The sequence below is a fragment of the Ursus maritimus genome, unplaced genomic scaffold (assembly GCF_017311325.1).
Source record: "Ursus maritimus isolate PB19 unplaced genomic scaffold, ASM1731132v1 scaffold_26, whole genome shotgun sequence".
NCBI lineage: Eukaryota > Metazoa > Chordata > Mammalia > Carnivora > Ursidae > Ursus > Ursus maritimus.
In genome coordinates, this window is record NW_024425119.1 from 42,009,031 (window position 1) to 42,032,785 (window position 23,755).

The window sequence follows — 23,755 nt, forward strand, 5'->3', positions numbered from 1 at the left end:
AGTGTCTGTCTAGCTGCATTGAGTCCTGCTCAAGGACCTGGTAGGAGGCCCGAAAGCACCGCCTATCACACCTGTTCCTCACAACCCTTGGCCCAGGACTCTGAGTCTCCACCTTTGTGGCCCCTGACTGGTTGGAAGTCATACAAAATAGGGCTTTGCTGCCGAGGATGGGATCAAGGGCCTTTCCCCGTGCTCTAGCCACAGCCCACAGGTTCCCCGAGGGGCTATCAAGCACAAGCCCTTGCTCGGGTTCTAGGAAGACCGTCCAGCCCCAGGCCTTCTGCAGGGTCCACATATGGTTGGGGTGGGGAGTCCTGGGCCCAGCGCATGGTGACCACCCCTCCAGCATGTGTCCCTGGCACCCCCCACCAGAGCCCCTGAATGAGACTTTGTCAAGGCACACACTTGGCAAGGTGCAGGGCAGGCGGGGGGCAGTTAGGAGATCTTCTATTCTCAGCCCTGCCTCCAACTCCGTGCTGCTCTCTGAGAAGCTCCTCTTCCTCCCTGAGCCTCGGTTTCCCCATCTGCTCAATGGGTCCAGGAGCAGCACTCTGATTAGGAGCAGAGCTTGCTGGGAAATCTCCCACCAACTGTGGGACTGGACTGAGTTCTCTCCCTTTGGGTCACTCTCTTCCGTACCCCTGACTTCAGAACTGACAGATGTGGAGCCCAGGGCAGGCCCTTGGGGAAGGCAAAAGGGCCATTTAGGGGCTTGAGTTAGAGGCAGGGGTTGGGTATGGGGTGGGCAATGGAGAATCTTGGTCTGTATAGATATCTAAACCCCATAGTGACAATAATAGCAGGTTCCATCAAGCACTAAGTTCTTTTCGTATGATATTTGTCATTTCCAACCCTCACTACCACCCCATGGGGAAAGTGTGGTTATCCCCACCTCATGGGCTGGGAGCACAGCAGAGTAGTAAAGAGCGAGGACCCTAGAACTGGACTGCCTGGCTTTAAATCTTGGCTCCAGCTCTTTCTAGCTGTAGAATTTTGCCAAAGATACTTCTGTGCCTTGGTGTCTTCATCTATGAATAGGGACATAATTGTATCTATTTCATAAAGATACTACAACGATTACATGAATGCATGTATACAAAGTGTTTCAAACAGTGCCTGGTGTGAAGCAAACACTCAATAAATCATAGCTATTGCTTTTACAAATGAAGAGAAAGGAAATGACTTTCCCAAGGTCACTTGGCTTCTCAGCGGCAGAGCAGGGTGTGTCTCAATACCTAACCACTAGGTTTCCCTGCCCAGGGCCTTGTAAATGAAAGAAGCTCCATCATGGATGGTGGCTCCTTTCCAGTGTTCTGGTGATTGGGGTACAGGGTGGGAGTCTGATTTCTCCAGCCCCGCCCTGCCCCACCCTGCCCCGCCCAAGGGCTGGAGCCTGGAGGCAGGCCCTTTCTTTTCCACTGAGCAACTGGAAGAACTGGCCTCCAAGTCTTGCTAGGGGCTGGGAGGGCGAACAAGGGGGCATTGAGCCTGGTGGGGCCTCACAATGGCTGCTCTGTCCCCGCTAGCCGGGGGCTGGGCCCGTTTCCGACAGGGACAATAGTCAAAAGGCAGTGACGCCGGCAGGGCCTGGAATCCCAGGCGGGATTTTCCAAGGCCTCAAAGCCTGCTGTTTGTCCTCACATGGAGACCCAGGAAGCCTGCCTCCCTGTCTCCCCCCCACCCCGCCCACGCTGGGCCCTGTGCCCAGAGGCCCCGGCCCCCTCCCCAGCCCTGAGGTGCCATTGTGACTGGGGTTGGGGTGGCTCTGAGGTCTAGGATCCGAGTGGGGGTTCTAGACTCCAGAGTTTGTGCCTGATGACCCTGCTCTGGGGCCGGGAATGGAGGAGACGGCCTCGTACCTGGGCTCTGACCACTGGCACTTGGTCATGGAGGAGGTGGCAAAGGCTGGCCTCGAGGAGGCTGCGGAGCTTCTGAAGGTCACAGGCAACCACCCGTACTTGAGCTGTATTGTGCCACACGATCGGCTCTGAGTGTCCAGTGCGCTGGGCCGTGTGGCAGCTTGCTCTCTGGCCGCAGAGGGAAGCCTGCGAGAGGCCATCAGAGGTGGGAGGCCGCATGTGGTGGCTGGATGGTCAGCAGGTGGTTAGTGACGTCGTTCCGCAGCCCTGAGGCAGCTGTGTAGGGCATGTCCCGGCTGAGGGCAGTGCTGGGTCCCCTTTATGGGACAGACAGGCCTAGGGAGTCCCAGGGAGTTTTAGCTTAAATCTGAACCAGCCTCAGCCCCTCCCGAAGTCCCTGCCGGCGGAGGAGACCCCAGAGCCTCCTCAGAAGATAGGCTGCAGGGGTGAGCTTCTGTGCGTCCACCCTCCAGCCCTATCCAGGCCTGGCCTTGCAGCTGGCAGCTGCTCTGTCCCCCCTAGAGCCCAGCGCCAAACCTCTGCCTTCACCCCTGCTCTAGGCTCAGGCTTCTGCCGTGTCCTGCCTTGGCCCCAGGCTGGGGGCTGCTGGGGTAAGGTCTAGGCTGGCTAGGGGGACTTCGAAACCCCCAGCCTCCAGTTGCGAGGCCAGGAAGGAGTTAGCGCAAGGCTGAGCAAAAGCCCCCTCCGCTCCCCCAATGTCTCCTTCCCCACACAGCCAGGGACACTCTGAGGGCAGGAGGCCCATTCCAGGCTCTCCAGCTAGACTCAGAGCTGGCCTGAGGACTGGGGTGCCCTGGAGACTTTAGCCTTGGCTTCTGCCTCCTTTCCCCCACCCCTAGGCCCGTGCTTGATTATTCTCCCTACCACCCTGGCTCCCCTTCACCTCCTGCCAGGCCCTGACCCTTTCAGGACAGGGGCCACTTGAGGTCTCCTCAAGGTCTGACCCAGGCGCCGGCACTGTCCAGCCCCTACTCAGGCACGGCAGGGGCCGGGGGTGGCAGCTGGGTCGAGAGGGGAGTGCTGGGGCGGGTGTGTGTGTGTGGGGGGGGGCTGTCTGGGTACGTGCTGTGTTAGCAGGGAGCAGTGCCCAGCTGCAAGCCAGGCAGGCGGGGTGCCGACAGTCCCTGGCCTCCTAGTCTGGTACATCAGAGGGACAAGGTCCTCACCCAGCCCAGCCTTGGAGCCCTGGACCTCAACCTGGGTAACTGGGGTACTATGAGGATAGACAGATGCCCCTGGCCTGACAAGAAACCAGGGTTACATAGAGAGACCACCCCTACCGGGGGGGGGGGGTGTTGGTAAATACTCTCTCCTTTTGCAAGGACAGTCACACAGGCTCCCCTGGCCCAGAGAACAGATACACGCATGCCTCCCAAAGGAACAGATGCATAGGTCTTGCAGGACACAGATGACAGAGGCCTTACCCCTGAGGACAGACGCAGAAATTAAGCCCCATCCCCACCCCAACTTGGCCAGAGGGACAAACATATAGACCTTCCCAGAGAAAGACACCCACCACCCTTCCCGGACACCAAAATGCAGATTCCCATATCCCGCAGGAGGACAGGCAGCCGCCGTGGTACCTCCCAGCCCAGGCCAGGTCGAGAGGCTGCCTGATGAGGTCTGGGCTGGGAGGTGCCTCTTTCTCACGCTCTCCGCCACCCTGTCGGAAGCCCAGCCATTTCCTCTGCCTCGGAGGAGGGGCTGTAGGGGTGGGCGATGGAGGAGCCCCTTCCCTGGGATCCCAGAGGGGAAGATGTCAGAAGAGCACAGCTGATTCTCCGTGGCCCTGCAGCCTGGCCCGGGGGGAGAGGGTCAGCAGACAGGGTGCTGGCCACCCGGCCAGGCTAGGTACCGTCAGGAGCCCCGGCCTGACGTCAGTCCCACTCATTGTTGTTGCCGGGGCTTGAGTCACTCCCCGTGACGCCACTGGGGTCAGCTCCGGAGCGACTGGGGGTGGCCTGGAGGCCCAGCTTCAGGGCTCAGCTCTCCCCTGGGCACACACTAGGATGGGGTGGGGCCATCCAAGGCCACAGTCACCATGCAAAGCCAGCTGCCTACTCCCAAGGTCTTGAGTTGGCCTTCAGGGTCTCTCCACGGGCCTCTGCTGCCGGCCTGGCTCAGAGGGCCTCAGTCAGCCGCCCTGCTGCCTGGCCGGCCGTGGCGCTGGGCTCTGACTGAGACGTCCGCTCTCTCTGTCTTTGTCTCTCCCGCCCTCAAGCCTCAGTTTCCACCCTCGGCTCTCAAAGAGACCTCTCCCCAAGCCTTTTTCTTTCCCCTTCTCCAGGATTCCCTCTCCCCTAATAAACTCCCTGTAGCTCCACTTCTTTCTGGAACCACTCCCCCCTTCCTTCCCATCCCCTCACGTTGCTATCCCGTGCTCTGTCCCAGTTTTCTTCTGGTGTCCAGTCACCGCGCACCTTGCCAAAAGCAGGGCTTGGCCTCTACTTCATTCTCAATGTATCACGTTCTCTCCCACAGGCCCTGTCGAGACTGACAGCAGTAGCCTCTATCCCAGGCCCCTCTGGTCCCTGTGAAGCCTGCTGCCGTCGCTTTCATGCCAGGTCTTGTGTTCTCCTGCCCGGGAGTAGCCCCTGGTCCATTTCCTCTGCAAGACTTTGAGCTTCCAGAGCGCCACACTGTCCACCTTGGCATGACATGGGCGTGGCATGTGGACAGTTACATATGTCTGGCATGAATGAATGAATAAGTGAATGAATACGTGATTATCTCTTGAAGGGGCGCCTGGCTGGCTCAGTCCATAGAGCATGAGACTCTTGAACTCCCGGCGGTGAGTTCAAGCCCTCTGTTGGGTGTAGAAATTCCTTAAAAATAAAATCTCTGAAAATAACAACAAAGATTACATCTTGATCATCAAGAGAGTGGCATAGGGTGGGATAATTCATTCCACACAGTCTTTTTGGACCCTCCCTCCCTGACAGGACCACCCACACGGGCGTAGGGCCCAAGATCTGAGGTGCACTGCCCTGTAAGGATTTGGGGAGGTAAGAGGGGCAAGGACTGGCCAGCATCTGCCCCAAGACAAGCCAGGTGAGGGGCTCAGCTTCAGCCTCAGGCAGGAAGGGCTCCAGGGACAGGGTGAGTTTTGGAGGAGGGACAAGAGTGGGTGGAATGAGGACAGAGGAGTGTGTGGCCCTGGCGAGTGTATTAGTCCGGGTTCTACAGGGAAACGGAACTAATAGGACGTATATCTACAGAAAGAGATTTGTTATGAGGAATTGGCTCCTGTGGTTATGGAGGCTGAGTCCCAAGATGTGTAGTCAGCAGATGGGAGACCCAGGAAAGCTGGGGTATAGTTCCAAATGCCGGCAAGCGGGAGACCCAGGAAGAGTGGGTGTTTCAGTTCAAGTCTGGAAGCAGGAAAAAAACCCAGCGTCCCAGCTTGAAAGCAGTCAGGAGTTCTCCTTATTCCTGGCAGGGTCAGCCCTTTTATGCGAGTTGTGCCTTCAACTGATTGGATGGGGCCCACCCTCATTAGGGGAGGCAGTGGTCTGCTTTCCCCAAGTCTACCAGACACGTTCATCTCATTCAGAAAACGTCTTCTCAGACACACCCAGAATAACGTTTGATCAAACGTCTGGGCACTCTGAGGCACAGGCAAGTTGAAATAGAAAATTAGCCATGGAAGTAAGTTACTACATACCACCGAGCCTAGGCTTCATTATCTGTAAATTGGGGGGAAATTGTATTTACCTTCAAAGAGCTGGAGAAATCAACACAATAGGGCATTTGAAGTGCTGGTGTTGTGCCTGACAAGGCTCAGTGATGGGGAGTAGTGATGATGATGATGTCAGGACTGTGGCCTCGAAGGTCCCTGAGATGGAGGGTGTCAGGGGTAAAGGAGAAATCAGCCACTCCCTTCACTGACTGGCAGTCTCTGGGAGTTAGGCTCTGATCCCCCCACCCACCCAGGGCTGGTTCTAACCTCCTTGGGTCTCCCTCTTTTGGCTCCTCACACGCTCTCGCAATATTTTATGCTGATTCCTCCTGGTTAAGTCCAGGCTCCCAAAGAGGTTGCTGGTCTGTAAGGAAGGCAGCTTTCCCCTTCCTGAAGCTGCCAGGGCAGACGTAGCTGCACCTGGGACGGAGACAAACCAAAGACCAAGGTTGCACAGGGGCCCAACTATGGGGAGGAGGGCGAGGGCACAGGGAACTGATGAGGACGGGGGTCAGCCAGAAAAGGAGTTTTGTGGGGGTTTAGAAAAACTGGTGGGAGGGTGCCTGGGTGGCTCAGTCGGTTAAAGCCTCGGACTCTTGATTTCCGCTCAGGTGGTTATCTCAGGGTCATGAGATGGAGTCCTGTGCTCACTGCGGAGTCAGCTTGAGATTCCCTCTTTCTCTCCCCTCCCCTTCCCCCATTCACACTCTCTCTCCCCACCCCTTTCTCTAAAATAAATAACTAAACACGTAAACAAATAAATCAATAAATAAAAATTTTAAAAAAGAAAGAAAGAAAGAAAAACTGGTGGAAGGGGAAGCCTAAAGGGTGTACTGGAGCCAGCTGGTCCTGGTTGGTGCTCGAGAGCCCACTGTACCTCTGAGATCAAAATGTAATCCTTCATCCGTTCTGGACTCTGCATTCCGGGATGTCCTGTAGCTTCAAATCAGCCATCGTAGAAAACTAGCAAATGCTACTGATCAAGGCACCTTCCCCCTAGAAAGCAGGCTTTGAGTGGTGTGTATTAGAGAATGGTAGCGCATGGGGAGGGTCAGGGCGAAGAAACCAGAAAGAGAACTTCTGTGGTGGTATTCGAACCCCAGGCTCGGCTACTTACCGGGTGACCTTGGGCAAGTTCCTTAACCTCTCCCAGCGTCAGTTTCTTTTATTTGCCTTCTAGTATTGATCATTATCAAGCTTAAATTAATTAACATATGTAAAGCACTTTAACCGTGCTCTTCACGTTCCACTCAATAAAGATGATCTATTATTATTTTGGGAAAGAAAGGGTATGTTAGGAAAATGAGCATCTTAATCCTCAAGTAAACTACTCAAGCAGGTCTCGGTTGGGGCATGCCAGGCCCTGTGGGCATTAACAAAACGACGGACAAACCTCTGCCTGCCCAGGGCTTACGATCTACATGGAAAACCAAGCACGTTCCCAGAAGTTACAGAGCACTAAAAACGGACTCATTCGTATAACACTTTACATTCCACAGAGATCTTTCATATGAATTCTCTCTTGTGATCCTCACAACAGCGCCCTATTTATACAGGAGAAAATCAGAAAGGATGAGTGACGTCAAGGGGCTCACACGGGGGGCAATGGCAGAATTAGGAGCCTTACAAGAATTGCCACCAGATCAGTCACGGTAGAGCCCCAAGCACTGCTCCAGCATGAAGAAAACACAGTAAGGTTAAGCCCCTTTCTCTGGCATCGTGGGGCCGGGGATTCTATTATGCACGTTGGACAAGCTAAAGTTTTGCCATGAGTGCGGCATCATGCAGCGCCCTGGCGTGGGCTCATCTCCGGGCCCCCTCTCCTGATGGCATGCCCTTCATCTTGGGCGATCGGTGCCCCGACCAGGCCTGTGCGCCCGGAGTTGGAGACCAGACAGACCAGCGTCCCAGGGGCAGGCTCGTCGCCGATGACTCCTCTCCGCCTGGGGAGGCGGCACAGAGCGCACCGGCCTCTCCTTCCCTCTCATCTCTATGGCGGAAGTGCGTGTTCCAGCCGAACCACAACAACACTCTCGGTGGTGGGAGTGAATGGACTCGTCCAAATGAGGGGGATACTTCTCACCATCGACTCAAAAAATCCGAGCGAGGTAATCAAGACAAAATCAAGCACGTTTTCAGGGAGCAGTGTGTGGCTCCCTGTGTCCGCCGGCGTGGCTGTAAGGCGGGGCGGGCGGCTGCGCTGCTGTCGGGGCCCGGCCGGGCGGGATTCGCGCCCCCGCCGGAGGCGCACGGAGCCGGTGGAACCCGCCCGGCCGGCGGGGGCGGAGGTCCGGACTTCCGCCGCCGGTGCCGCCTCCTGCCGCGGTGGTCGAGCCCTCCTGGTGCGCGGTTGCTTGGTTGTCGGGTCCCGGTCGCGGCTTCGGAGAGGTGGGGGTCCGTGCCAACCGTCTGCCCCCTTCCCCTGTGCGAGGGCGGGCACTCCCCGGGCCGGTGGGAGGGACGGCGCGCCTCGAGTTCCCGAGCGCGGCCAGGCTGGGCGCGGGGAGCCCCCCCCCCGCCCCCCGCCCGCATCTCCCGGGACCTCAGGAGGCAGCTCCTTCCCTGGACCTTGCACTTCGGCGGGTGGCGGGTGGTGGCGGTGGGAGACACGGGACCCGGGCGGGAGGCCCTTCCTGGGGCCCGCCGGAGTGTCTTGACGCTGAGCCTTCTGTTTTTGCTTTCAGTCTCTCTCTTGCGCTTAGTCGCCGGCGCGGACATCGAGGCGCGCCTGCGGAGGGGACACCTGCGCGTGAGGAGGGGCAAGGGCATGGTCCGAGCCTGAGGGACTCACGCTCCAGCCTGTACGCGTAAGTGGGCATCGGGATGCCCTGGGCTCCAGCCTGGCTCTGTGCTCTGCAGACCTGGGCCTTGGGGGGATCGGAGGGATGAGACTACCCAGAGAAGACTCCCTGCTCACCGGAGGCGCGGGTGAAGGGAAGGGGACAGACAAGCTCATCACAGACCAGAGGTGGCTTGCTGTGGGAACGAGGCTGGGGTTGGTCAGTACCGACTTCCTGGAGGAGTGTTGCCTAAAGCAGTTCAATAATGAGGGAAGAGCCTGGGCGTGGGGCAAAAGAAAGAAGTGGCCTGGGTGAACGTTTGTGGGGGACCCCAGAGGGGGAAGTGGTGGAAGAAGGGGGAGCTGGGCCAGAGCTGGGAGCCTCTAGATGGAAGCCTGTTGAAGGGAGTTATACTAGAGAACAGAAATGAGCGGGAGAGCCCGACTTCTCCTGAGTGTAGGAGAAATCAATCCAGCAACTCTTGGAAGGAGCTGAAGCCTCCCGGTCAGGGTGATTTGAACAGTTACTTTGTACTAGGTTCCGGGCACTGAGTTTCCAGTGATGAGTAGGGTCTAGTCCCTGCCCTCAATGAACTGTCTAGTGGGAGAGCCAAGACAGCATAACACCTGTGAAGAGATGACTGCTGGAACAGGTAGACCCGCGCTGGTAGCCGAGCCGAGAGGCAGAGGCATCTTGATCTCTCGGAGCTGTGCGCAGACTGCCTCGTCCTTTCCACTGAGCACTGCTATGTAATGGGGCTTGAGACAAACTGAAATACACTTAGAGGAGAGCTGCCAGATAAGATGTGATGTCTGGCTGTGATGTGTATGGGGACTGGGGACCTTTAACCTGTGCTAGGGGTGAAGGGTGATGGAAGAATTGTTCCAGATATCAGAAAGGCGCATTAGTGGAAAAGGGGTGAGACTTATTCTGTGTGGCTTCTGATACCCAAACTGTGACCAGGGGTTTGAATCACGAAGGGGTGGATTTCTTCTGTAGAAGGAGTATCTGGGTAGAGCCGTCTAAAGATGGAATGGTCTGCTGTGAGAGGTGGTAAGTTCCCCATCAGGGCAGGTTTGTAAGCTGAACGCTCAGCAAGAAATGTGACTATTGCTTCTCCTTTGGGGCTCATAGTCAGTTACTTACCAAGGTCTGGTTCTCAGGTGTGTTCTTTCCTTCCCACTGGGTCCACCAGTGCTGTATCATAGGCTGTGTCCTCTCTCAGCAACAGTGATATCGTAATGAATTATAGTGGCTGATATTACTGTTTACTCCTTGGCAGGTGCTGAGTGCTTGATAGATGCTAAATCTTCCACTGCCTGGGACAGTCCTTTCAGGGTAGCTTCTGTAGGTCCCCTTTATGTGGATTCGGGAAACTGAGGCACATAGGAGTGAAGTACCTTGCCCAAGATCACACAGTGAGCAAGTGGCAGAGCTGGGCTTCCAACCCAGGCTGTCTGGCTTTAAAGTCACTGTTTTTAACCACTATTGTACTGTGTTTTACATATGTGATTTTATTTGATCGTCACAAGAATCCAAATTTACAGATAAAACATACTCAGAGAGGTTGAGTGATTTGCTTGAGATTACAGAGCAAGGTATAGGAGAGCTGGGGTTTGACCCAGGGCTGTTGGACATGAAAATCCCCACACTTTGCACTTCACTCGTCCACATCCCCTTGCGCTGCCTCTGTAACTGTCTGTACTGTCGGGGCCTCTAACTGGACCTCTTGCCCAGCCTTTCTGCCTTAAATCTGAAAGTTTTGACTCCAGAGTCTGTGGGTGGACCTGGCACTAGGTGAGATTTGGGACGTGCGTGTGTGTCAGTCAGGCGTCAAAGCCCAGTCTTCGTGGTTTTTTTTTGTTTTTTTTGTTTTTTTTAAGATTTATGTATTTGAGAGCACGAGTAGTGGGGAGGAACAGAGGGAGAGGGAGAAGAGAGCCCGTTGCGGGGCTTGGTCCCAGGACCCTGGGATCATGACCTGAGCCGAAGGCAGACGCTTAACTGACTGAGCCACCCAGGCGCCCCTCAGTCGTCATAGTTTTTATTGATTTCTCAGAGCAGTTTCTGGCCACAAAATAGTAAAGAGCCATTCTTCACCTTTTATCCGGTTCACTTTTTTTTTTTTTTTAAAGATTTTATTTATTCATTTGACAGAGATAGAGCCAGCGAGAGAGGGAACATAAGCAGGGGGAGTGGGAGAGAAAGAAGCAGGCTTCCAGCGGAGGAGCCTGATGTGGGGCTCAATCCCACAACGCCGGGATCACGCCCTGAGCCGAAGGCAGACACTTAACGACTGAGCCACCCAGGTGCCCCTATCCGGTTCACTTTCTGATGCACAGATCTGATCGTGGCACAGTGAGGCGTTGACTCTTCCCCAAATGCTTTAACCTGGTCCTTCGAGGTCCCAGGCAGTCAGACTCCAGTCTTCCTTTTCTTTGAACTCGTGCCTTGTACTCTGGCCAGTCAGGCGGCATTCACCTGCTTTTCTCTCCTGCAGTCCTGCGGCCTCGAGGGCAGGGGCCGTGCTCGCCTCAAGCGGCCGGTGCCTGACAGGTGCCACGCAGCGAGCCTTTGTGGGACACTGCGCTGGACGCCGTCCTGAAGTCAAGCCCTGGCTGGTTGTTTGGACTGGTAACTTTGAAGCTCTCTCCCTTTCTGAGCCCGAGAGTCGTCCCGGTAGTAATGTGTTGGTCGAAATGCAGAGAAGTGCCACGGAGGCAGAGGCTGGCCGGGCCAGGAAGGCAGCGGACAGGTAACAGGGACATCATTCAGAAAGTGTTAGCTTGCTGACCTGGCTGCTCTTGCAGGGTGGCCCCTGGCTGGGGTGAAGCTCCCCCATCTTTATTCTTGTCCCGCACTGGGTGTGGGCCCCTGGCTGCAGGATGAACTGCCGCTCGGAGGTGCTGGAGGTGTCGGTGGAGGGGCGGCAGGTGGAGGAGGCCATGCTGGCCGTGCTGCATACAGTGCTCCTGCACCGTAGCACGGGCAAGTTCCACTACAAGAAGGAGGGCACCTACTCCATTGGCACCGTGGGCACCCAGGACGTGGACTGTGACTTCATCGACTTCACCTACGTGCGGGTCTCCTCTGAGGAGCTGGACCGTGCCCTGCGCAAGGTGGTCGGGGAGTTCAAGGTAGGGGTGTGGCCCAGCAGGGGCGGGGGGCAGGTGGACCTCAAATGCCCCTCCACCCCAGCTTGCTCTTGCACCGGCGTACCCTTCCCGAGTGTCCCTGTTGGGTTCTTCCACGTTCTAAGGAACGCGTGTGTGTTCAGCGCTCCTTGTGGGGAGGGTGGCTTCGGGCGGGGGGCAGGGGGGAGGGGCCGGTAAAATTACCCAGGGAAGGAGAGCAGGCAGCCCTTGCGGCATGGACATCGGGTTCCCTAGGGTGCTCATCGCCTCCCTGGGCTGGACGTTCTGTCTGATCCTTCAGCTCTCTACTGACTCCTCCTCTCTGCTTCCACTTTCGCCTTCAGGAAGTTCCTTTCCCCTGGGAAATTCCCTGAGAGGGAGGCTTGCTGGGCGCAGGCGCTTGCCGTCCAGCGGAGCGTCCCTTTGGGCAGTGCGGCACATGTCTGTATGTGCCTGTGCGGGTGTGGAGGAGGCTGGCGGGGACACACCGGGCTGCTAATGTTAGTCGCTTCGGGCAGTGGGAATCTGTTTGCGTTCAGGGTTGCAGTGTTTCACTGTTGCAGGGAGTGGCTATTTTGACTTTTCAAGTAAGAGGGAATTTTTTTTAAGGCCCCATGTCTGAGGTCAGAAGTGGAGGGTCGTCTGTCTGGCTTCCGTTCTACAAATGTGTGAAGAGCCCATACACAGTGCCGGGCGCCATGTGCTCATGCCCGGAGGTGGACCCTCTCCCAGGCCACAGTGTCCCCCCCCACTCCCACTCCCCAGTCCCTCTGAGACCTGACAGGGTAAGTTCATAACAGTTTCCCAGTCCCTCTTCAGGGGAGGCTGTGGCAGTCAGCCGTTGGTCCTCTAGACGCCTGTAAGAGTCACGTACATATCATGGATTCTGGAGCCAGGCTCTATGACCCGACAGGTGTGTGACCTTGGGCAAGTGACTCCACTTCCCTGGCTCAGTTTCCCCGTATGTAAAATTGGAATGATAATCGTACCTGGCTCATCAGCATATGCACTGTGCTGATTACATGAGTCTGGTACGTCAAGTGCTCGAACCCGCCCGGTGCCAGAACAAGCACTGTGGAACTGTTAGCCACGATGACTACCAGCCAGGATCCCGTGACCTTGCTTTGTCTGCAAAGGAGCGAATTAGTCCTTGACGGACGGTTCAGGACTTGAGGGAAGCATCCTCACCCTCCGAGTTGGTCTTAACTCAGATGGAAAGGTGCGTCAGGGTCCCAGCTGCCCTAGGAGGCAGAGTGTGGGGCCACTCCACCCACTGGAGGTAGGGGATAGGCAGAATTATTGGGGGAGATGGTCTCATTTGCTTCTCAGAGGAGAAGAGGGAGAAGCCAGGTCTGGTCTGTCCTTTCCTTATCCCTTCTGTTTCTTGGTCCCCCCCCTTAAGATTTTATTTAGTTGAGAGAGAGAGAAGCGGTGGAGGGGCAGAGGGAGAAGCTGACCTCCCCCCCCCCCCCCACCACTGAGTCCCAAAGGCAGTTTTTAACTGACTGAGTCACCCAGGTGCCTCTCTTGGTTTCCTTTTTTCTGATTAAGGATCACTGGGCTTTAATCCCGTGTTCTGCTTTTCTTTGGAGACAGATTTTGTTGGTTTGCTTGGAGCATTCAGGGTTAGGCTGGCTGTTCGCTGTGTCACTTCACATAAATCCTTTGCTCTCTGTGGGTCTCCTTCCCTGCCCTCCCCGAGGGACTAGCAAAGCTAGGAGAGCCTGAGCCCCCGGGGCCCAGGAAGCAGGCGCTCACAGGGCCAGAGCTGCTCCAGAGCCTCGCTCTGCTCATCCGTTGTCCCTCCTTCCCCAGGACGCGCTGCGCAACTCTGGGGGCGACGGGCTGGGGCAGATGTCCCTGGAGTTCTATCAGAAGAAGAAGTCCCGCTGGCCTTTCTCGGACGAGTGCATCCCCTGGGAAGTGTGGACGGTGAAGGTGCACGTGGTCGCCCTGGCCACAGAGCAGGAGCGGCAGATCTGCCGGGAGAAGGTGGGCGAGAAGCTCTGTGAGAAGGTCATCAACATCGTGGAGGTGATGAACCGGCACGAGTACCTGCCCAAGATGCCCACGCAGTCGGAGGTGGACAACGTGTTTGACACAGGCCTGCGGGATGTGCAGCCCTACCTCTACAAGATTTCCTTCCAGATCACTGATGCCCTGGGCACCTCGGTCACCACCACCATGCGCAGACTCATCAAAGACACGCTTGCCCTCTAGGCCTTACTGGGGCCACGGGCTCTCCTGGACGGCTTGCAGACCTTGGCTTCTGGGGATCGTACCGCGGGGCCCTTGGGGCTCTGGAACCTGCTCCAGGTCCTTGAGGAGATTTGGAATGGCCACCCCTGGCTTCCTTGTTTTGTGGTTGCCGGTCTTTGGTCATCCCTTTAACCTTTGCTAATGGTCACATCTGGCCTCCGCTGTCTCTGTACACCCCTGTGGGGGTCCCCCTTCCTCCACCGTATGGAAGGGCCATCGCTAGGATGGTGAATAAAGTTGAGAACGTGTTTAGGTTGAGCCATCTCTCCCTCGGCTTGTGTCCTGCTCTGAAGCGTTAACACTTTCCGGCAGACCTGGGAGGGTGCAGGCGCGTGTTAAGGGTATTCCAGCGTGAAGGGAACGGGGGGATGGGATAGAGTGAAACGGACCAATTTGGTCCTTTGTTGGACATTCACATAAGCAGGTGTTAACCACCCAGGTGTCACGGTGGTCAGTCCTATGAATGACGACACAGATCAGCAGCTGTGACTTTTGGGTATGATTGCTGTTTCTTCTTCCTAAGGAAGCTGTCATATCCTGCCTTTTACATTGTCTGGTCTGGTTTCACGATGACCCTCAGAGTGTTTTCTATGTCTTCATAGAGCACATAGAGGTCCCCACGTGGCACCAGAAAACTCATTTAGTTGGGGGTTTCCCTCTCTGGAGAGAGATTGGCCAACTGGAGACAGGTGTCTGATGACACTTCCAGGTCGGGCTAGCCCTTGCTGCTTGTTAGGACTGCTTTGTTGACACACTCCTTTCTACACGGGCGTACTCAAAATCCGTGAACTCCTTTTTGTGTACTTCTTACTGATTGATTCTGTATTTTAGAATACCTTTGGGTTGTATGTGGGCAGTTGTACCAAGCTACATGGAGCGGGGGTGGGGGGTGGGAGGGTCTTGCCTGTGGTCCTGGAGCAGGTAGCCAGCGTGGCCAGGAAGTGCACATTTTCCCCATTCCAAGCCACCCTGACCCTGTGATATTTCACAACAGATCTTGTGAAGTCTTGCCCTTGATCTCTGGGGCATTGGGAGGACTCAGGAGGTTCTCAAGGCTTTGGAGATGGGGAAGGCCATCTCCTAGCAAGTCCTTGATGGTGTGTAATCCCTACCTGGCCTGCTGCAGTCTGGGGATCTTCTTTTCCTCCCAAGCTAGCCATCAGCTAATCCCTTCTGAGTGGTTGGTTGGCTGATAGAGTTGTTTATTGGCTGTGACTTACTTTTTAAAAAGAGAGCTCAAGGTTGCTGTCTTTCAGGAGACCTGAGCAGGACGGTCTTCCCTCCATCCCAGCTTTTTGAGACTTTCTGCTTTCCTGCAGCCAGACTCTGCTCCACCCCGACCCCAGGTTGGCCATGGGACACTCCACTGGCAGTGAGCTCCCCTTGGTTTACAGGACAGTAACCTTTCCAACATTTTGGCATTATGATTTCCCGGAGGTAGGGGACTGATTTACTCAAGGTCAGGACAGGAGCCCTGGTGACTCAAATCTGCTTTCTCACCAGTAGGTAACTGGACCTCTGGGGTCTGAGCGAAGGAATGGGGATAGGACTTGAATTCCCCCTACCCTCCATCTTTCCTTGCTGCCGGCCCAAGGAGGCACCGGGCTGCTTGTCCAACTCCAAGGGGTGCCCAGAAAGGACAATGGAGGAGTAAGGATCCGCACCCCTCAGGTCCTGGAGGCTGCTCATTTGCCTCCTGTTCCAGTGGCCCCCTGAGCCACCCGGCAGTATTGAGCTTTGGCTCAGGGACAGCCTAGGAATGCTTGCTTGTCTTGTGTCCTGCTTAGCCGGGCAGCACCCACCAGACCCTGGGATGCGGTCTGGAAGATTTTTTCAGTTCTGAGGGAGGTGCTGTCTCTTGACTTCCTTTGCAAAGGGAGAGGAAAGGCCTTCGGGACCTGACTCTGGGTCTGGCTGGTTGGATGCATGGGCTGGATTCCCACGCGTGGGTGTGGAGGTCTTTGGGACAAGAAAGAATACCCCGGCCGGGGAGTCTGGCCCGTGGTCCCCGCTGGAGGAGCCTGGAGGCTGCGCGCAGGGTGGGAGCGAACAGCGCCTGGGATCCGCCCCTCGGGCACCTCCCCTGTGCAGTCGGGCCCGCCCGCCGGCTTGGGCTCCCGCACATCTGGCCTTCCCGCGCACATCTGGGCAGCTGGCGCCGCAGCATGAACGGCTCGCAGGCGGGCGCTGCGGCCCCGGCCACCTGGCTGAGTTCCTGCTGCAACCAGTCGGGGGCGCCGCCGGAGCCCCCCGAGGGGCCGCACGTCGTGCAGGCGGCGGTGCTGGGCGTGCTGTCGCTGCTCGTGCTCTGCGGGGTCCTGTTCCTGGGCGGCGGCCTTCTCCTCCGCGCCCAGGGCCTGACGGCGATGCTGGTCCGCGAGCGGCGCGCATCCCGCGAGGCCGAGCCCGGCGGCGCCAGCGGAGGCGAGGACGACTCCTAGGCGTCCCTGCGCTCGAGGGTCGCGGCTTCCGGGCCGCCCAGGCTTGGGCGCCCGACGGCTGCTGCGGAGCGCAGGCGCCGCGTCCTCCCTCCCGCCCCCCATCCCCAGGCTGGCGCCCGCGCAGGTGAGAACGGGGGGTGGGGGGCAGCTCTTCAGCGACTCGGGTTCGGCTCTGCACGACCACCGGGTGGGCCCTGCGGCAACGCTGGGTGTGCCGGGACCTGAGGGAAGAGGCTGCCACCCTCTCGTGTCTCTCCTGCGTCCTTTTTCTAGAACAGCCGGTCACCGTGTGTGAGAGGGAGGCAGGGCGGATCAGAGGGGGACGTCTGGAGGGGCCACAGTGTGCTTTGGAGCCCCTCCCTGCACGTACCCGACTCCCGTTTTGCCCCAACGTCACCTGGAGCTAAGCCCCCGCTCCGCGTGCCCTAGCACGGCCCATGCCACTGGGAGGCTGAACGAGTCGCTGCCACAGAAACTCGGACCACCCAGGCCTTTGGCTTCTGCTTCCTCCTCCTCTCCTTCCTGAAGCCTTGTCCCTAGACAGGGGTTTGAGTAAGACTCCTCACCGTGGCCTCCCTTTGGAGGCAGAGATGGGAGTGTGGGTCCTGTTTTATGGCAGAGCCAGGGGCCTCCATGACTCTGGGGAATGGGGAGGTATGGTGGGTCTCCCCTCCCTCAGACCCTGTTCTGGCGTGGCGGGGGGGGGGGTGTGTGGCAGTTGTGGCCCAGAGCAAGGAGCTCTGCGGTTTTGTGGGGAAGGTGGTGGACGGCAAGGTTCCTGACAGCTGGGGGGCCTCATGAGCACATTGCTGTAGGAAGCTGGGGCTGAGGGTTCCCAGCTGTGGGGGCTCCATCTGGCTCTCCTGCCTCTGTCTCTCCAAGGACAAGAACCATCTGGAGGGAAGGGCCTGGGTGGCCTAAAGACAAGGTAATTCCAGGCCAAGGCCACCTGGGGTGGAGCCACAGGGCTTGGGCATTGTCTCTCCTCTGCAGTGTTGTACCTGTGGGGTCCCGGGGCGGGGGGCTTCTGTGGGGCTCTTCTTTGGGGATGCCTCTGACCTGTGGCTTGCCAAGGGCAGAGGCAGGGTCCTAGCCTCCCTCTGAGAAGGGAGTCAGTGCATGTGAGCGGAGGCTGGTGAGGGAAAGGTGACGGCGTGGGCAGGGTGTAGCCGAGCAGCTGTGAAGCTGACGACGTGTGATCCGTGCCCAGAGCAGCCAGGATTTAGCACTAATCCCAGGAAGTTGTGCCACACTGGCCTTGCTGAGCTGCGGACTTCTCACCTCAGGGATGCCACTGCCACCCCCTCGGAGAGAGGGCTGGCCAGGGCAGTGAGGGGCATGTGCGTGTGACTGCTCCTGGCATCAGGGGGGCAGGCCGGACCTGGGGGACACGGTCCACCTCCCTGGGCTGCGTGTCGGACGTGGGGTGAGAATGCCCTCTTTTTCTTGTATCCAGGTTCATTCGCCCCCTTGCCTGATAACATTCTGCTGGTTTTCGACCCTTTCTCCACCCTGTGCTCTTCTCTCCTGCCCCAGCGGGGATAGAGGAATTCCCATATCCACGGTGAACCCTTCATTTTGCAAATGGGGGCGCTCAGAGAGAAGAAAGTGACCTGCTCCAGTGAATGCCAGCGCGGAACCCAAGCCTGAGGCTCCCGATTCCGAGCTCAGCGGGTGAGGGCGTCCCTGAGTGAGAAGGCCTCTCCTCGGGTTATTCCTCTTGCTCTGTCCTTGATTTCCCACCACTCTTCGAGATGCTGATGCAAAGTATGACCTCTCTCTGTGACAGAATGAGCCTTCACATACACACCCTCATTGGGCATATGGTGCCTGGGGCTGGAGCTCAAAGCCCCCCTGTTACTGCCTCCCTCTTGACACTTCTTCCCCAGCGGCCTTCTTAGCCTTCCATTGCTGGGTACAGCCCTCCAGCTGCTGGCAGCTGTTCCCCAGCCAGCTGGGCTCAGCTTTCCTCTGGCCTAAACCGCAAGGTGGGGGGGTGGGCTCAGAAGGTCAGCCGGGGTATGTATCTAGGGAACACAGTCCAAGGGGACAGAGCAGAGGGATCAGAGGTGAGGGGGGTGCCTTCTGTATTGGCGTTTGGATTCAAGTCTGGCTGGCGGTAGGGGTGTAGAGAGATCTGGTGGAGGGAAGGGCCGTGCCCCCACTGTCACGTGTCTGCTGGAGTCGGGGGACCGAGGGGGTAGGCAAAGGCTTTCTTTATCCAGCTTCCTGCCTTTGCTGTCCCATCAGCTCAGTGCTTGGAGAGCCGGGCCGTGGCCTGTGCCAGGGACCTCGATGTTCCTGAGGGAAGATACTGGGATGTTTGCTGTGGAACTCTGACCCTGGCCAAGGCTGTCCGACTGAGGAAAAAGATTTAGAAAATTGGGGAATGAGTGTTGCTGTCTTCCCAACTCTCAGGCTGCAGCTTGGAGTGACAGGTGGGGGAGTGGCCGTGGTCTGAGCGCCACGGAGTAAGGCTGGGCATCCGGACCCCCAGCAGGCCCCATTAGCCTGCACTGTCCCTGAGGGATAGGCTGGGGCCCAGACAGGTGATCTTGCCTTAACCTTCCTGTGGCTCATGAGTTTCGCCACGAGCTGGACAGGGCTGTCGGGGGTTCATCCAGTCCATTCCTCAGCAAGGATGGGGTGCTCTCTGTTACAGGTTCTTGAGCGTTGCGTGGTCTGTCTCCTCCTGCTGCCTTTGATCCCTGAGCGGTGCAGAAAAGTCTGGGAGAAAGCTGGCTTGTGCTGAGGCCTCCACCTGCGATCCTGGCACTCGGCCCCCCTCTCATTTGCTCTGTTCAGCCTCCTGCAGTGCCCGTGGACGTGGGGCCGGGAGGTCAGTGCTCCAGCGATGAGCGAGCCCCTCGAGCAGCTGCTGCACGTCCGGGGCACCCGAGTGGACATACACCCTGGGTGCTCAGCGCGGAGGCTGCCTACGCCCCCTGACTTGCGGGCCTCCGACGACATGAGTACCGCCCCCGTCCCATCTCTGATACCAGCTGCTGTGGTCTGACAGGCCAGTGACCTGTCCCCCGCTGAGGGCTATGGGTCGGTGTTGTCCATTTGGAGATCTTGGGTGCCCCAGCAATGCCCTATCCCTCACTTCCTGTGGCTTGTTATTAAATACGTTGGTAATGCGAGTGTGGGGTGTACAGTCTATGTTTTCAGCTCTAGACTCTTGGCATTAGTGGTATCCTGCTCCCACCCTCCCTCCAGTTTGAACTGTTTCTAGCTGATCCTGAAAGAGCAGCTGCAGCCATGGCCCCTCTGCCCTGGCCTCTCCTCAGTGGCGACTATTCCCCTTGGAGCCAAATCTTTCCAAGGGTGGGTGGGAGGTGGGGCCGACAGTGACGCTCACGCCGGGACTCGGCTGCCCCCCAGTGGCCAGTGTGGGCAAGAACACCACTTCCTTCGATGGGTGTACTGGCGTGTAATCACAGCCCAGCCTTAACCCGAGGTGCTTTGGAATGAGAGTGGGTTTGTGAGTGTGTGCACTGAATTCTAGTTGTAAACCAGCCCGAGCCTCCGTCTCTTCATCTATAAAATGGGGGCAACAGTATCCTTGTGAAGATCAAACAGGTAATGTGCTTGTCCATAGATACGAGGCTTTCTACCCTGTAATTATCATGAGATGTTATTTTTCTCCCCCCGAACCCGACCATCCCCGGAGAAGAAGTGTAGAACCACCCACCCTGTTCCTGGGAACACTTCATTTATTCATCTTTTCCACGAGTATTTACTGAGTGACCGCTCTGTGCCAGGCATGCTCTGGGACCTGGGGGGTAATGAGGAGGTGATGACACAGAGCCCTTGCCCTCAAGGAGCTCACAGTCCCGTAAAGAGCACTGCCCACAAAACTGAAGTGAACAGAGACAATGAGTCGTGCCCAGGGTCAACAGGGTCAAGAGCAGAGAGTGTCATAGAGAAGGTGGTGTCCTGAGTGGGCCCTCACAGGACGGAGAAGGGGAAGAACATTCTGGACGGAGGTGCGGAGGCTGTGGGGCTGGGGGTGCCCTATGAGCAGGGTAGGTAGAGCAGGGCGTGAAGGGAGATGAGACGGGAGGGGTGGCGGCTGGAGGGGAGTGGAATTTACCCTGGGGTAGTGAGGTATCTAGGGGGTTTCAAGCTGCCAAGTGACATGGCAAGATCTGGATCTTAGGGGATCGGGAGCGAAGCTGGTGGGTGGGAACAGGCTGGACAGCAAGGAGGCCATGATCAAAACCCCGCAAAGTCGGGGCGCCTGGGTGGTTCGGTCGGTTAAGCGTCTGCCTTCCGCTCGGGTCATGATCCCAGGGTTCTGGGATCGAGTCCTGCATCGGGCTCCCTGCTCAGCGGGGAGCCTGCTTCTCCCTCTGCCTCTGCTGCTCCCCCTGCTTGTGCTCTCTCTCAAATAAATAAATGAAATCTAAAAAACAAACAAACAAACAAACAAAAAAACCCAAGCCCCCAAACCGGCAAAGTCATAATGGCCTGGACGAGGGTGGAAAGCAAGGGGACAGATCCAAGTGATATTTAGGGTTCAGGCTTTGGTCACGAGTTGGATGGGGGACGAGGAGAAGGAGGACGGGAGGACCTAGTTCCTGTGCTGAATTACTGAGTGGGTGGAGATGCCTGCCACCCACCGAGGTGACGTGTTATCAGTTAGGACTTTTTGGGTCTGAATTTACTGGAAACCCAAAGGCTATTTGGCTTGAGTAGAGGGAATTGATGGCCCATGTAACTGGAAAGCCTGGGGGTCACCCTGGCCTCAGGGCTGCTGTGACTCAGGTCTCAGAGGTGAGAGGGGCTTTGGTTTCTCTCCCCTCCGGGCTTGGTCTGCTCACTGCTGTCAGCCTCTGGCAGCGCGTCTTGTGGTCAGAGCAGGAACTTGGAATCACACAGCCGGATTTGGGCTCTGGTCCCACATTCACTAGCAGTGGGATCTGGGCGATGCTAGCGCATTGCTTTGTTAGGACGGATGAGATTCGTGCATGTCGGGCACCTGCCACAGAGCAAACGCACAGTAGGCGTGCACGTTACCATGTTACTAGTCTCAGCCTCCACGTGAGGCCAGGTGTTGGCTTTATAGCCTGTCAGGTTCAAATCTATCAGGAAAGAGAGGGGTCATCTCTCAGGTCAGTCAGCCCAAACCCCTGGAGCAGCTGAGACTGGGCCTGTTTGACTCTGTACTCCCCCTGAAGTACTATGCTTCGAGGATAGAATGTTCTAGGCCTCAGTCACATGCTCGACTCATAGTATGTGTGTGTGTGGGGGGAGTGTCAAGACACCCCAAACCACAGGACCCAAAGGAAGGGGCTCTCTCCTCACCAAATCTAGGCCTGTTTCAGTTGTGGGGTGAACAGAGGCTGGGTGGCCATAAGCAAACTCATGGCTGCTGCAGATTGGGGCCACAGGCAGAGCGGAGGGCTGACGAGTCCAGTTCTGGTGTGTTGAGTTTGAAGGGGCGCTGTCGGGTGGACAATTGGTGTATGGGGCTGGGGCTCCGCAGAGAGAGTTCTGGACCATGATGTTGCTGGAGCCAGAACACGGAGCTGTGGAAATGGGTCTGGTTCGGTGGGGTCGTTGGGGCAAGATGGGAGGAGCCGGAGCTTGCCGCCCCGCAGGACACCACTGAAAGGCAAGGCAGGAGAGGGGCTGGTGAGGAGGCAGAGGACTAGGATCCAGGCAAGTGGGTGGGGAGCAGGGGAGCGGGCGATCTTGGTAGTCAGGGCAGAAAAATCTTGGGAACCGAGTGGGTGGCCAGGAGCGTCCCTGCCCCAGCAGTTCCGATGTGCTGGGAAGAGGCCTCAGCCTGAGCCCTTGCCCAGAGCAAGTGGGGAAGGCTTCTCCCTAGGCCACACAGGCAACCCGAGCTAGCCCGCCACCTCCCTCTGCCTCGGAAGAAAGGAGCCTCCGTTCAGAAGAGACTGGGAATGTGGTTCCCTCTGGGCTGGGAACCCACTGTCGGGAGGGGGTTGGGTTTATCATCTTTTTAATAGCACTCTTCCTTGTATTGTGCAAATGCTTACCACACGTGCACACACACGCACGGGCACACACGCACACACGTACACACGCGCACGCACACGCACGCACACGCACGCACACGCACGCATGCACACACGCACACACGCCTTGCCTAGGTAAAATAGAACAATACAACACAAACACGCACAAAGGAACCTCACCCTACTCTATGGCTACTGGGCTTCCCTTCCGAGGGGCAGCAGACAGCGACAGCGTTCTGGGAGTCCCGCTTCCTGCCCGGAGGGCTGAGGCTTCAGCCACACGCCCCACACCTGGGAGTCCCTGTCCGTCTGGACATGGCTCAGAACCTCTGGGTCGGAGACCCCGACTGAGATGCTCCTGTGCTTTGTGACCACACCGCCTGCAACCTGCACATTCAGACATTTTCAAGACGGTCCCTTGACCTCACCCTCTCTATGTCCTTATTCCTCAGCGACCCCCCCCCTTCCTGCCCCTCCAGTTTCCAGTCCCTGCTCATGCCTCAATCCTGCGCTTGCCCGTTTCCTGACTTCACTCCCCCCATGGAGCCCTCCCGGTGGAACCTCAGCCCTGGAGGGAGGCAGCTCTCAGCTCTCTGACTCCCACCTGACTGCAGAGCGCCTGCGAACACCGCAGCCCCGGGGCAGACTGATGGCGCCAAGAATGGCCACCCAGTGGACCCTCGCCGCGCCTGGCCCTCACTCCAGCTGTCTCGGTCTCCCAGCTGAATTACGGCAAACCTTCCCCCGCTCTCAGACCCTGCCCTGCCTCCTCCCCTGCACTCTGCTCGGATGTCCTCGCCTCCTGCTTCTCACAGAGCACAGGCGCCAGCAGACAGCGCCGCCTCCGCTTCTGTCCCCAGATCTGCAGCACACCTGCTGGGAGCCAGGGGTTTAGTGTGGCCCGTCCCGGCGCTGAGGGTGCGCTCCCGCCTCTGCGCCCCTCCCACCCCGCCGCCCCATGGGGCTGCTGGTCCTCCTCCACTCCTTTTTTTAAGGCCCCTTCCATCGCTCCTTTCCTGCTGGCTCTGGCTCCGAAACACACTCAGGTTTCTTCCAGCTTAAAATAGCCCTCCTCCGCACCCAGGGCTCCTTGAGTTACTACCTTGCGTGGCACTTCGTCTTTGTAGCCAAACTTCTCCAAAGAGGTGGCCCACACTTGCACCCATGTCCTGGCCTCCTGCGCACCCCTCACTCTTCTCCAGCCTGGCCTCGGTCCAAGCCGTTGGCCGGGGATCACCAACCCCTGGGTTCTTAGCTGCCCTCCTGGCCTCTCCTGTGGCTGCCGCCCCCCCCTCCCCACAGCCCCCCTCCCCCACCCCCACAGCCCCCACCCTACCCCCACGTCCCCTTCAGCAAGAAGCTCCCGGGCTTGGAGAGGGGAGGCTGTGACTGTGAGCTCCCCCTGGGTCCGCCATTTGCCACTTACTCAGGAATGGAAATCCTCTCTCTCATAGAAAAATTGGATAATGCTAATACCCACTTTGGGAAGCTCCGAGATTATGTGGCCGAGCGTGTGGGAGCCCTGGCCTGGGTTGAGCCCAGGCCCCCCAGCTCCCAGCTGCGTGCCCCTGGGGGAGTCTCGCTTTGCCCTT

General features: G+C 57.7%; 2 protein-coding genes and 1 long non-coding RNA gene across 8 annotated transcripts; all 3 read left to right on the forward strand.

Moving 5' to 3' along the window:
- The first annotated feature begins 7,648 nt into the window (after positions 1-7,648).
- ATG101 (autophagy related 101) lies at positions 7,649-13,990 on the forward strand. 6 transcript variants are annotated; one of them, XM_008704600.2, is made up of 5 exons: positions 7,652-7,667; positions 8,244-8,366; positions 10,840-11,094; positions 11,224-11,476; positions 13,289-13,990. In XM_008704600.2, exons 3-5 carry the CDS (start codon positions 11,039-11,041, stop codon positions 13,691-13,693), a joined length of 714 nt encoding a protein of 237 aa, XP_008702822.1. In that variant the 5' UTR covers positions 7,652-7,667; positions 8,244-8,366; positions 10,840-11,038; the 3' UTR covers positions 13,694-13,990. The 6 variants fall into 6 exon arrangements, with proteins under 6 accessions (XP_040498432.1, XP_008702822.1, XP_040498428.1 ...); XM_040642494.1 differs by lacking the exon at positions 7,652-7,667 and adding an exon at positions 7,823-7,947; XM_040642495.1 differs by lacking the exon at positions 7,652-7,667 and adding an exon at positions 7,837-7,953.
- Positions 13,991-15,897: 1,907 nt separating this feature from the next.
- Positions 15,898-16,173, forward strand: SMIM41 (small integral membrane protein 41). The gene has a single exon (XM_040641925.1). It carries the CDS (start codon positions 15,898-15,900, stop codon positions 16,171-16,173), a length of 276 nt encoding a protein of 91 aa, XP_040497859.1.
- Positions 16,174-17,540: 1,367 nt separating this feature from the next.
- Positions 17,541-19,315, forward strand: LOC121105366. Its single transcript, XR_005837807.1, has 2 exons — positions 17,541-17,847; positions 18,836-19,315. It is a non-coding gene; the product is annotated as an uncharacterized LOC121105366 (long non-coding RNA).
- The last annotated feature ends 4,440 nt before the right edge of the window (positions 19,316-23,755 follow it).

Excerpts from the sequence above, each read along its gene's own strand:
- SMIM41 (XM_040641925.1), top strand. The coding sequence starts at position 15,898 with ATGAACGGCTCGCAGGCGGGCGCTGCGGCCCCGGCCACCTGGCTGAGT.
- ATG101 (XM_008704600.2), top strand. The coding sequence starts at position 11,039 with ATGCAGAGAAGTGCCACGGAGGCAGAGGCTGGCCGGGCCAGGAAGGCA. Across the intron at positions 11,095-11,223 it reads GCCAGGAAGGCAGCGGACAG|GATGAACTGCCGCTCGGAGG; the intron begins GTAACAGGGACA and ends CCCTGGCTGCAG. Across the intron at positions 11,477-13,288 it reads AGGTGGTCGGGGAGTTCAAG|GACGCGCTGCGCAACTCTGG; the intron begins GTAGGGGTGTGG and ends CTCCTTCCCCAG.